The sequence below is a fragment of the Phodopus roborovskii genome, unplaced genomic scaffold, assembly GCF_943737965.1.
Source record: "Phodopus roborovskii unplaced genomic scaffold, PHOROB, whole genome shotgun sequence".
In the NCBI taxonomy this organism is placed as follows: Eukaryota; Metazoa; Chordata; class Mammalia; order Rodentia; family Cricetidae; genus Phodopus; species Phodopus roborovskii.
The window spans coordinates 7,827,342-7,841,015 of NW_026126459.1; the positions used below are offsets into that span (position 1 = coordinate 7,827,342).

Sequence of the window (13,674 nt, forward strand, 5' to 3'; positions counted from 1 at the left end):
GGGGAGGGGAGAGACAGAGATGCTTAGTTTCCCCAGGAGCCAGCTACAATCTTTTCCCATCAGTGAGAGCAGCAATCTAGGCTCAAGTTTCATTTGTGGTACCCTGGTTGTTGGGATGCTTCCTGAGCTAGTGCTGGTCCCATGGAAATGTCTGCAAATGACTTAGGGCTGTGCTGGGGTAAAGGTTACTAATGGGGGTGAGTGGGGGTTGGGGGTCACTCTTAGGATCAGTGCTGAGAACAGCCTAGCAGCTACTTAGTGGTGTTCTAAATCTTTGCTCTGCTTGGGTTTAGTCACCCAATCCTGTTGGTGGCTGCCAGAAGGCATGGGGGCTCCTAAGCCCAGCCTGATGGGAAATGGTTTTTCAGCCTGGCCATAGGACTGCACATCATCCATCAAACCAGGGACCTTCCCTGTCTCACATCTGTTCTCAATGAACCATTTGCCAAAGCATCTGGTTTTTGTCCACTTGAAGCCTGTCTAGTGCTTTTTTTCCCTCCTCCTCCTACAAAATTCAAAGGGGCCAGAGTGGCTAGGGGCATAATGGAGGTCACTGAAGCTGCTGTGGGGTGAGAGTGAGCCTCTGCAGGCCTGCAGAGGCCTGGCAGAGCTGGCTTTCCAGGATGTGGTGGCTCGCCCACTCTCTCAGACTCTGGTCATTTGCCACCTGGTTTTTTTCATGAGCACCTGGAAGGCTTGCTTCTCAGGAAACTCAGCTGTGTGAGTGGGCTTCTCTGACCTTTCACTGTGGGGCAGCCGAGCAGGCCCGAGCGCTGATCTCCACAGCCTGTGCTACCCTCATGCCTCCACCTTGCTTCACCTGGTGCCTGTGGCTATGTCTGCTTTCCCGGAAGGTCCTTACTCAGTTCTGCAAATGTCATGGGTCTCTGCAAAGACTTTGGGAAAAAGCCTGAGTGAAGGGATGAAGGGAGACTCTTGGATACCAACAGTCCATGCTGCTAATTCCATCAGATTCACGGTATCTTGCCTTGAACTTTGCTCCACAGAGGGTAGGGGTGCCAGGAGAGGGACAGAAGTCTAATAGCTTTGTAAGCATGCAAGCACAAGTGGATTGTGTGTTCTAGGTCACAGTGGCGGGTGTCATTTGCTGCAGAAACTGGGCAGTCCCCAAGGACAGCCCCCTTTTTCTAAAGGCCCGCATCACCACCAGCCATTGCCATTCAGGAAGAGCTGTGGTTGCCATTAAAAGCAGACACCCTTTCCCCCTAACACTCTGCTTCTCTGAGTTTCAGGTTAGCACCTCCAGCCAGGGATGGGAAGTTTCTGTGAGTGGGGTTCTTTGTAGCATTCAAGGCCTATTTCCTTATCCTTTATGGTTTAAGTATCTCTCTGAGGCCCTCCCCTGAAGTCTAGGCAAAGTGAAGCCAACCGTTCTCACACTTAGGCAGGTGGGCCCCTGTGCCAGCATGGACCAGTTCTAACTGGTTTGTAGCCTATGTGTACCCTCTCATCTCCTCACAGAGACATCCACTGGTGCAGTAGGGTGAGGTGGAAGGCAGCCCCACACCTGGGGAGTGAGAAGAAATGCTTCTCCCCCCCAGGGTGAAGGTGAAGATCAAATACACTCTCCACTTAAAAGCCATAAGGCCCAGGTGTGGACCTGGGGGTGCTCACCAAATGTTTGCTTTCCTGGGGTTAAACCAGAGCAGTGAATCCTGCTGCTCACCCTCCCCCAAGCAGACAGCCTGCCAGCCTTTCATGTGGGACGACCCTCTGGAGAGGGGCAGAAAGGTTACCTGTCTCCCAGGTGTGGGTAATTACAGCCCAGTGGCACAGAGGTGTGGGGGAAGGGGCAGGCGATGCCAGCTGGGGCTGGGTGGGCCCTGGGCGTCTCTGGTGGTAGAGGCAGAGGCATTAGGGACTGTGTACTTGGGAACCAAACCCAATGGTTTGTGATTCTTCCTTTCTCTTTTATGGGACTTGGAATTTAACTAAGGAAGCCTTGGGGACCCGCTGGTCCCATCAGCTCATTAGGGAGACTGGGGCTGAGATGGGGAGTTGGGCTCTGGCACAGTGATGACCCATTTTTGAGCCTCCACTGCAAGTCATTCTCTCCCATGCCAGGCTTTCAGGCCTCTTGTATTACCCCAGCCAAGGGCTGATACATAGACTTCAGGCCCTGAGTCCCCAGAGACCCAGAAGGCCTCTGTCTGTTCTTGAGTGTCAGCCCCCAAGCCCACAGCATCTCATTACAATGATCACCAGAGACCAGACCCTCTCTGTGCCCTCCGTGTGTCACATCCATGCCTTTCCAGTTCCTGGATCTTACTTCATCAATGGGGAGCCTATGCCCACCTTCATCGACCTAGTGGCAGTGGTGGCTGGGATCTGCCTGGCTGGATTAAACTAAACACACAATTCCCTGGGCACAGGTCTAACCTAATGTCCTTTAACTGCCTCTGTCACATAGGGGCCTGTGCAGCCACACACATGGGTACACACTACTCCCAAATGTCTGCGTCTACCCTAACCAGGGAGCTGCCTACTCCAGGAATGCTTTTCTATCCAGCCCACTGAGTCTGAGCCTCTTCCCCACCTCCCCTGGGATCTGGTTAAATTGCTTCTTTGCTCCCAACTGCAGTCTCCATTTTTACTGTGGCCATAATGTCACTGTCCTATGATGTCACAGCCAAACAGTCCCTCCTCTAGGTCACTGCCTCACTCTGAGTAGAATAGCTAAATGCTAAGCAATTTGGTGGCTGACCTGGCTGGCCTCCATGGGCCCTCACCTCTGCCTTCTCCACCTCAGCCATATTATTCTGGGTGAGGGGTGCCACAAAATGTAACATGTAGATTTCCATCAAGGTCCTCTGTGGGGCACAGGTGGCAGGGTGAGACTGAACACCCTGTCTGTAGCAATTTCCAATCAGAAACCCTGGGCATTGCCAAAGGCTTCATTGGCAGAGAAGTACTGCACAACTCTCATCTCCGAGGACCTTGCAAACAGCTTCACTGCTGTCCCCGGAGACTAGAGGTCACCCAGATCTGACGTTTGGCCACATTGTCTCAGAGAAATTTGGGAAACATTCCTCTTTACAATGGATGGTAGATGAGCTTTGGAGTCTGTAGTTGTCTATTCCAGGGGTTGGCTCCTCCTGTTCCTCAGCTCGGTGGCCTTCTCTGGTCCCCATCTCATCCCTGTATACCCTGGGGCTGGTGTACAGGTCAGCCCAGGAAGGCCTGAGTCTGTCCATCAGAACTGTGGTGCTGGAGCTTAAGGGAAAGAGGGCTTCTCTCAAGTTCAGAGATGAGTTCTGCATCTCTCTGTGTCCTGGATCCAGCTGAGAACTACTGGACTCTTCCTAATGTCCCAACTCTCCTGCAAGAGAACCACCCTCCAGAGGCATAGCCATATTCACCCGAGAAGGCACCCTCTCATCGACTACTCTCAAAAGAGCTCACAACAGTCAAAAAACCAACCAACCAGACAGACAGACAAAAGACAGCCCTGTCGCTATTGCAGAGAGAGCTGAGGCTTGGGGAAGGACTTTGTTCAGGGGGGTGGCTGCCTCATTTGTCACTCAGTGAGAAATAATGAGGAGCCTGTGTCCAAAAATGATTCACAGCTGGGTGGTGGCGGCACACGCCTTTAATCCCAGCACTCAGAGACACAGACAGGCGGATCTCTGTCAGTTCCAGGCCAGCCTGGTCTACTGAGCAAGTTCCAAGACAGCCTCCAAAGCTAAGGGGAAAACCCTGTCTGGAAAAACCAATAAAAATAAAAATAAAAAATAAATTAGAATGTCCAGATAGAGACTTCAGGACACCAAACCAGTTGTGGGCCCATCTCAGGCCAGCCCCAGTGACTGTACAGCCATAGAGAAGCACCATATATAGCTACCAAAGCAGCTGGCATGCTCACACAGCCATGAGCCATCAGACTAAGTAAACAGGACTAGTGTAGAAGTGGGGCTTTGATGATAGGTTCCCAGGGTGGCTCAGTGAGGAAGCAGGAGGATGGCCTGAGGCAGGTGGAAGTCTGTACCCATCGTGGCATGGCTCTGGTAGAGGGAGGCAAGAGCAGAAGGTCCGCTGTCTGGAAGCAGCCCCTGGGTAGGCTTTGGAGGCTGGCACCACCATTGATCAGCAAGTTCCCTGAAGGACAGGTCTTACCCAAGTATGAACTAAACTTGAACTGTGCAGTCAGACAGGTTCCATGTGCCCATGGACTGTGTAAGCATGGGAAGCCCCTTTGCACACAGAGACTGCATCCATGTGGTTTTTGAATGGCCCAGACACAAGGGTCGAGGTGCCAGTGTTTTATGGGATGGTCTATAATTGTGATCCGCTTCAGCCTTGGTGCAGAGTTTCAGACCCTCGGCGCATGGAGTCTGGCACCCGTTGTCCATGGCTGAATCATTCAATAATCTTTTCCAGACACTGGAGAGATGGCTCAGAGGTTAAGAGCACTGGCTGTTCTCCCAAAGATCCCGGGCTCAATTCCCAGCACCCGCACCATAGCTCACAACTGTTCCAGGGAATTGGACACCCTCACACAGACTTACACATAAGCAAAATGCCAATGCATATACAATATAAACAAATAATAAAAATAACCCTCTTCTGAGTGGCTCTGAGCTGGGCAGATGTGCTTGGGATCCCCAACTCTGGTTCTAGCGGGCAATGTAGAGGCCAATAAGATAGTGCTTTGGCAATAAGGGAGGAGCCACAGAGATAAACTGACCTACCCAGGAGTCAGCTGCTCTCTAGGGAGGATGGCACAGGGTGAAGAGGCTTTGCTTTTCCCACTGGCTTCTGCTGGGTAGCCCCTTTGGCCAATCCAATGAAGTCACTGGGGTTAGAAGCCCACGGTACCATGCTTTCTGAAGCCAGCCATCAAGGTGACATTATGTTTGTTGTCCCCTCATCCACCACATGGCTTCAGGAAGAGCCATACCTGGGCTCTTTGGCTCAGTGATCAGCACAGGCCCAGCATGGTGGGGGCTGGCTCCTGTTCAATGATGGGATTAACACACAGGGATTTGGGAGGTCCCTGAGGAGTAGCATGGGGCATGGGAAATGAATGGTAAAGAGGAACAGGGCTGAAGCTGGGGTAAGGAGAGTGACCCCAGGGATTGGGCCCAAATGTGAGCACTCTGACAGCTTGACAAAAGAGCTGGCTTCAGCCCATTGGCTAGTATGCCAGACTTTGCTCCTGCAAGCTGGGGGATTTTAGGCAAAGGACTGACTCCTCCCTCCAGAATGTTGGTTCTCATTTGTATGTGCCCGGCCTCACTGAGGGCTTCAGGGTCTTCTCCCAAGAGGCTCTGATGGGGGATGGTGGGCGATACCCAGAATCTGCCCTTTCCCTTGAAGACATGAACTGCCCCAAGCCCTGGTTGCATCTGTATAAGCCTCAGTCAGGGTGGGTCTATCTGTCTTCCAGCTTCTAGAACTGGCTGAAGCAGCTGTGAAGGAGCCAGCCACTGGTCCTCTCCATCCACCTATAGACTGACCTCTAACCCTCTCCCAGCTCCCATCACTCTGGGATAAAAGCTGCCCTGGCATGGCCATTACATGTGGTCTCTTCTTGTCTGTCTCCACTGGGGACATCTCAAGTCCAGCTGTCATTAGTATCATGCAGGCAGATTTATATATGTCACTGTGTTGGGCATAGTGAGCAAGGTCTCCCATGCTATCCTGTCACTCAGCAGGGAGCAGTAGAGTGCCTGCATGGGCCAGGGCAGGGGGAAAGGCTCAGTGCAGTGAGATGGGGAGTTTGGGAAGGCTAGGATTAGGTCCCCAAGAGAAGTAGGAGAGAAGGCTGTCTACATTTAGTGCAGGTACTGCTCAGGACCAAGGCCAGCACGTCCCTGCACTCATAATGCTCAAAGGGTCCAGCAGGCCTCAGAGGCAGTCTTGGTGCTCCATGGACTCTTCCTAACACAGCCTGGTGGTGGCAATGCCCACAAGGCCTTTGCCGATGATGGTGTGGCTGTGCAGATCCCATCCTTCAGATCTCAGGGAGACAAACTCCCATTGGAGGGACTATCTTTTGGAGTACTAAGGGCCCTTGACTCTAGGAATTGTGGGAGTTTTGGGGAAGAGCTGCCTGCACCTAGAGGGGTTAGGATGCATGGTTGTTGGAGAAGCAGAATCCACCTTGGTGATAGGGCCTACAGGTCTGCAGAAAGACCTGGAAGAGACAGAACAAGTCAAGAGAGAGACAGGCTCCTTGTCTATACTTAAGGACAATGGAGGCTTTCTTTTCTTTAGGTAGGAGGCTGGAACCTCAGGACACAAGCCTGTCCCTGCCCTCCTGCTCTCTTTTCCTAGCTGTGAGGTTCAGAATTCCAGGAAGACAGAGGATGCACACAGAAAGCTTCTCTTCCTGTGGAGGGGGGGCATGTCTGTTCCTTGCATGGCTCAGGGAAGAACCCAGCCAGATCACATAGCTGGTGAGCATGTGGGACTGCTCTTCTGGGTCACAGCTGGTGAATATCTGGGTCTGAGCCCATTATCTATGTGGGGTTGTTCTCTGGCTAGGTGTGACAGTGGTTTTCACTGTGCAGACCTTTCTGTGCTGAGTCCTCATCAACACCAGCTAATACACACTGAGTATATCCTTGTCTGAGCATGCACAAGCAGACAGGGCCACAGTGCCTGGCTGGAGGGACTGTGTGGGTCACTAGCAACCCATGGTTAACCAAGAGATTCTCAACAGAGGTAAGATCCAGTTCAGATTTCAATGGCTGCCCCACGAAAATGACCCCCAGGCTAGAGCAGGCAGTGTGTGGTGTCTGATGCAGACCTCTCCATCTCCCAGCCTTTGAGCCCCCAGGGTGGAGATCACCTTCCTGGAAGGGTCCAGATTATGAATTCCTGGCTAATCTTTGGTAATCCTGTGCTTCCTGGGATTAGTTCCACCAGCCCAGAAATGAGAACTGACCAAGTCCAGACAAGGCCCTGGGTCTTTCTCCTCATCACTGGACTTCCTCAGGTCTGATTCTCCACTGGCATTGCATAGACTTGGCCAAGAAGAAACATCAAGGAGACAGAAAGATCTGTAACTGAGCACCTGCTCTGGGCCTCACACGGCCAGAAATTTCACATGGGGTTCCTTCAAGCTCTTCCAAGCTCCTCTGGGGAACACAGCCCCCACCCCATCCCAAGCAAAAGGAAAAGTGAAACTCAGGGATGGCTGCCTGGGAAACCAGAATGGAGGCCTTATCTGACTGCAGTAGCTGGGCCAGAATGAATTGGAAGGAGGAGCCCCGATGTGTGGCTGCACATCTGTCTAACCACAGGGTTCCATGCTGTAAGAACAGCCACATATCCTTAGCAGCAAGCTCCATCTTGGAGGCACAACCTGAAGCCTTTCCCTACTCCCTCACCCCAACTTTGTCCATATCAATCTCAGAGTCCTGCTTGAGAAAAGCTAGAGACTGTCTGCCTACTCTCCAGGGGACTTGGTGAAAGATATGCACAGGAGGAGCTGGGGACAGGTCATGTCCGTCCCAGGTAGGTAGGCTGGGAGGAAAGAGCCTCATGGGTTGTTCTGTTTCTACACTGAGGCTCACTAGATTAGGGTGAAAGAGGATTCTGCCTTTCTTTTTTTTCTGGCACCTTCTATTTGTGGCATGTAGATATACAGAGACACCTGAGTATATTAGGAGTTGGAAATGGACAATGTGCTTAATGGTAGAAGGCTCTGAGATCATATTTCAGGTTTGGGCAGTGGTACATGGGTCAAATTCTGAGGGGACAAGGAGCCGAGGATAGAGGTAAACCCTGCCAGGAGCCTGTACCTCTCTGTCCACGCTTCGTTTTGATAGCCAAATCACTATTCACTTAACTCCTATCAGCCCCAGATGTATGTATGACCAAATCGAGGCAGGGACTCAGGCCTTGGCTAGGGACCCCACTGTCTAGCCACATGTAGCATCAATCCAGCCAGTGGCTGGGTGTAGCTTGGTCACTTGATCCTTTTCAGTGGTACCCAGTCTCTGGAAGTCTGTGGGCAGTGAGGTCCTGTTAGCACAGGAGGGTACACACAGTTGGTACAGAGCTGGACTGTGGCCCAGTGGGGGTGTGAATGGGGACATGGGGGAAGGTCCAGTGAGGGCAGGAAGTCCTAGGTAGCCTTGTCAGGCAGAACCACCCTAAGTGGCACTGGGTAATGATGGCGGTGAGTGAGACCCACTGAGGCGGGGGCCCAGGACAGGAAGAAGTTACACCCAGAGAGACTAGGGCCATCCAGGTGAGTGGGTGTGTAGGGCTGGAAAATCCAGAGCAGGTATGCAGCCCTTGGTTGGAGAGAGTCAACAGAGTGGGCAACTGGTGGGGAGAAGTGGAGTGACTGTTCAGGCTTGAGGCAGTGTGGCAGTCTGTACCCCCTGCGGATTAGCCATGTCACCTCTAGTTTTCCTTATCTCAGTTCTCCAGTCCCCTACCCATTCTTCCTGGACCTTTTACGATGCAGCCAAACCTGGGGTGCTGTCCTGCCTATCACACTCTGGTTGGGTAAGTGTGGGAAACCCATCCATGGGAACGCCAGCCTCTGCAGGAGAAGGCTGCGGACAAGAAGCTCCTCCCAGCAAGACACACCCACCTACCCCCAACTCAGCATCTTCCTCAATCACCTGAGGCCTTGGCTTGGAAAGTAGGAGGGCAGGGACAGAGCAGGGGAAGACGGGGCTAGAGGAGAAGGACAGGGCAGAGCCAAGGGAAATGCTGGCTCCACCTTGTCTGCTTGCCCAACAAACTCCTGGCTGCCTCTCACTCTTAGGCTTGTACCCTGGCTCCTATATCAATAGCTGGCACTGGCTGGTGCTGCCCCCAGGTCAGATACCAGGCTAAGCACCTTCTCCAGGTGGGCTCATATGTCTTTACAACAGCTATAGTGGGGACATCCCCGGAAGATGTGACTCCCAGGGGCCTCACAGGCTGGCCTCAGGGTTAACATCTTTACCTCTCTTCCTGATCCAGACACCTCTGGGCTATGCCAATGCAATGGCTGCTGATAAAGAGAATCATGGATGCTGGGGCAGTACCTAAATTCTGGCCATCAGTGGAACATTTATGAAGATGTAACATTTATGAAGAGGGCCCTTCAGGTAAAGGACAGGTAAGGCTTTGGGGACTCCTAATCCTGTAAACCCAAGACCCCCTCAGACCAGGCAGTGTCCCATTTGCTCTGACATCTGTATGTATTGAGCATCCATTCATGGACAGACTGGGAGAGGAAGCAGAGAAATGTGGGCCTCAAAGGGTCACGTGACAGGCGCAGAGTCAGCTAGGGAGGAAGCGTCTCAGCTCCTCTCTCTGTGCCTTTATTCATCAGCTACGCCAGCACCAGCTCTCAGTGAAGCCTGGGTAGAGCACAAGGCTGGGGTCACTGCCCTGGAGGGACAGACATCCTACTCTCCCGAGGTTTCCCGCAGGCCCTCACTGGCAGGCTATCAGTTTTACTTGGTGCCTTTGGGTGCACAGTTAGAGCCTGAACAGCTGCTGAGTCCCAGGACTGTGCGCTAGCTATGTTAACCTCCCTTCTTAGGACTTAGGTTCTGGACTCACTATGTGGACTTGCAAGTGCCTGGGGCTTTAAGTCTCTCTGTGTGTTGTGTCCACTGGATTTTTGGTTTGTCCCTGGCTCTGGCTCACTACTAGGAGATTGATAATGGACTTGCAGGCATCCAAGGGATGTGGCCTCTGTGGTTAGGGCACAGAATATCTCTTGGAGAGTTCCTGGTTCTAACAGCTAGAGTTGGGGGTGTGGTCTCAACCCTGCACCTCCATTGTGGAGTTCATGAGGAAGTGGCATTGCCAGGGGGATTTGCAGCTCTGGGCACCACAGGGAAAAGGAGGTTCTCTTGGCCTGAGAATCAGCCTGCTCTAGATGTGTACAGAGCATGGAAAACCAGAGGGAGGCACGATAGAAAATGAGGGGGAGAGCCACCCCCTCACCCCCTCCAGCTTTCCACTCCCACATAAATCCCATCTGCAGTGACTTCAGGACTAGAAGAAACCTGCAGGGTCACCTTGCAGTTATGTGACAATAAGGTGGGCGCTCTTGACTCTAGTGAACTTTGAATACTCAGTGCCTTGGCCCTGTCTTCTCTCACATCAAATCCTCACCTTGGTCCTCTGGTGTAGAGCTGGTCACTGCTGGGGTCAGAGGCACAGTCCAAGCAGCCAGGTGGCCCGGCCTGTCATGGAATTTCCTGTCCCTCATCTTCCTTTCCTGCTGCTGGATGCTGCCCTTTGGCCTGTCCTACCTCCTTCCCATCTTGGGACCTCAGAGGATTTAAGCCACCTCCAGACTTAGACTCTCCCAGGACAGTATGCTGAGCCTGGCTCTGGATGTGATGCCCAAGTGTGCTCTGACAAGCATGAAACAAAGCTGTTCTCCAGACTGTGAACCTACTAATATCTCCTGGAGCTGTCCTGCCTCAATGGGGTTGGCTACCAGCTAGGGGCTGGAGTCCTAGAACATCCTTACTCTTTTCACAGAGGCCTATTTCAGAGACAAGTACTGAGAATTCATGTGCCATCCAGCCGGGGCCTCTACATGAGTATTACAAAATGAGATGATCTCTGGCCTTCAGGGTTCAAGTGACCATGATCCCTAATGGTGCTCAGCCATATAGGATAATAAGGGAGTCTCAGTTTCTTTCTCTATCCAATTGTACAGTTGCCAAGGCTTGTGTAAGCCCGACAGTGTCATTGGTCAGGTTGTGACAACCCTGGTGGTTGTACTTATGCTTAGGAGGTGCAGTCAGCTGGCACAGCCTGCATGCCAGCCACCTAGAACCAGGGAGTCCACTGATGGGCAGGAAAAGGAGGGAATGCAGAGCTGGAATCCTGTGTCTTGCCTTTACAATGCTGTTAAGATGGTCACACTCTCTTTTCCTCCCCTTTCTCCTTGGGCTGGTCTAGCAGCAGCACTGCCAGCAGGCTTCCCCTGACACTCTGAGAGCAAGATCAGAGGATCATGCTACACAGAACTTCCTCCTGCTAGGGTCCCAGTGGTCACTGAGTCACTGTGGCATGCTGACCCTGGGAGCCTAATGAACATGTTGGTTTCTAAGTAAGCAGAGGAGGACTATGCATTCAGTCCACTAGACATGGGTGCTGGGTTCTTTGCTACAATGTATAAACAAAGAAATGAATGTGTTTGATGGAGGGTAAAACAATTTAAAAAGGAACATAATGAGTTCCCATCTGCCGTGGAGCCTTCCCACACTCACATATAACACACGAAGACTCCATATCACACAAATGTATGTCCTCATGCTCACACACCCACATGTTAGCACACACACAGTTAGCATACACAGCAGTATACCTCCCCACCAGGATCTGTACATTCACACATCAGTACCCAGGCTCTCATACTCCCCAAAGCTGGCATGTACACACAAGACCATACACCAGCACCCCCCAGGCCAGCATTCATTCACACTCACCCGAACACCCAAAAGGGCAAGGAACAAAGGAAGTGGAAGAAAAGTGTTACCCATGAGGAGCCGCCGTTTCACCCGCTTGTCCACATCAGCTACTGACGTGGCATTGAACTGAGAGCGCTCAATTGCAGCCTCATCCTTCTCTAGAACACAAGTAAGGGACAAACATGGAGCCGGTGGTTAATGAGAGCCCACTTCCCGCGGCCCAAGACAGTCAGCCTCTTGGCATGGCACACACAAAGCCAACACAGCATGCCGGGCCAGCACGGTGCCCTCACTAAGGGCTAATCCCAGGGACTTTCAGGCGGGTGTGCGCAGGGTAAAGCAAAGAGGAAGCTAGGGTGGGAAGCATGGCATGCAGACAAGGAAGGTGGCCATAACAAGACCTGGACGCAGTGGGGATACAGGGTCCGTGTGCAGCCAAGCAGGGTAGGTAGCTGAGGTCAGCAGGAAGCCTGTGTGGAGGACACAGAAAGCATGCCATGGGCTCACACAGAGAGAAGCAATTACAGGTCCCCACGGTTCAAGCAGGTACAGAACAAAGCACAAGACAAGGGGATAGGTTTGCAAGGTCTGGTGATGGATATACCTGGGACAGCAGATGCCCTGTTACAAGGATGCTGCCACTCATGCAAAATTAAGAACAAAAACTCACACCCACACACACCCACACCCACACCCACACACACCCACACACACACACACACACACACACACACACACACACACACACACACCATTGGATCCCATTGGACGGACAGAAAATCCAGGGCAGCACTGGTTGCCTGCTTGTCTAGAGGACCAGAGCTAAGCATTCAAGGGCTCAACAAGGGACTGCAGAGAAGGGTCAGTCATTTTAGGAGCGTGCGGGAGGTAAATGGCTCGGGCCAGCTGTGGAGCCTCCAGCCACTGGGCACAAAGCTGTGCCAAGATGCTTCTTTGGGACTGGTGACGGAAAGCAAAGCAGGGCAGGAGGTTTCTCATCCTGGCCAGGAGTTGAAGCCACAGTGGCTGGAGCTGGGTAGGGTGATGGTTTCTAATGAGAGGGGACTGACAGGAAGTGTGGGCTTGGGGAAAGAGATCCAAGCAGGGACTGTCACATGCAGCAGACATTAAAAAAATAAAAACAAGATGAGAAAGGATGAGTGAGGAGGGCACAGACAAGAAGGGTTAGACCCAGGCTAGGGTTCATGTGCCCAGCAGTTGTCTGTGCTGGTCCAGTAGCTTGCAGGACAGGCTCAACTGGACGTGGGAGACTTAGACAAGACAGAGGGGAGGCCAGAGTGGCTTGAGGGAGCTCTGGGAAGGACAGTGAAGGGAAAGAGGTCAGAGGACAGAAAGTTCTAGATGGGATCAGGCTGCAATAGAGACACTGGTCTAAGACCTGGTTTGGCTTTTAATTTTTTTTTTTTTTTGATTGGTTGGTTTGGTTTTGGCTTTTGGCTCTGAAAAATGATTAATGAATGTCAGTTATCAGACAAGACAGGCAATCAGGGACCATCACAAGAGAAGCAGCAGGAATGAGGTAAAATGAAATTAAAACAAAAAACGAAAAACAAAAAAGGCTGTCTGAGAGAAGAGACCACACAGAGAAGGGGAGAGCCACCACAGGCAGCAGGTACAGAGGGGGTGGCCTGGGATCCCTGAGCGGCCTAGCACCCAGCTTTCCAAGGCACCAAGGAGCAGCAACAGGGGATGGGAAACGGCAGCAGCTTTGGGACACATGTGCGTACATGGGTTCACCAAACACCGTTCTGTCACTCAAAAGCTCCTCAAGCATCACCCCTCAAGCTGATCATAAGGAATGGGCCCTTTTTAAGGAAATAGCAAGTGTGATTACAACAACTCATGTTGGGTCCTAGCAAGCAGACCATTGGCCCCAAATTCTGAAATTCCTTTATCTTAATTTAAAAAAAAATCTTGCTGTTGTTTTTGAACAGAGAAAAAAACATATTAGTAATTATTGCATAAAATAACTACAAGTGTTCAAGTTGCCCTTGAGACCACGGGCCCAGAAGGAGGTGGCTGAGTTTCAGTCAGGGCTCCATGGAACAAGCAGGTGATGGGACAGGAGCATTGCTGAGGGGGAAGGGACTTTGGGTGGGTGAGGAAGTCCTAAGGAGAACCCACCAGCTCAGGATGGGAAGCGGTCCCAAGCACACACCCCACACAGGGTGAACGCACTCCCCACGAAGGGTGCACACCTCTACCCTCATAGTGAGCCACGTGCTAGGAAACTCAGTTTCCA

At 52.1% G+C, this 13,674-nt stretch overlaps 1 protein-coding gene across 1 annotated transcript in view; it reads right to left on the reverse strand.

The window, feature by feature from the left end:
* Window positions 1–13,674, reverse strand: part of Scube1 (signal peptide, CUB domain and EGF like domain containing 1) — a 120,254-nt gene that overhangs the window by 34,792 nt on the left and 71,788 nt on the right. Inside the window, exon 7 of the mRNA XM_051189516.1 lies at window positions 11,480–11,569. Within this exon, the coding sequence (XP_051045473.1) occupies window positions 11,480–11,569 (90 nt within the window). The remainder of the gene's footprint in view (window positions 1–11,479; window positions 11,570–13,674) is intronic.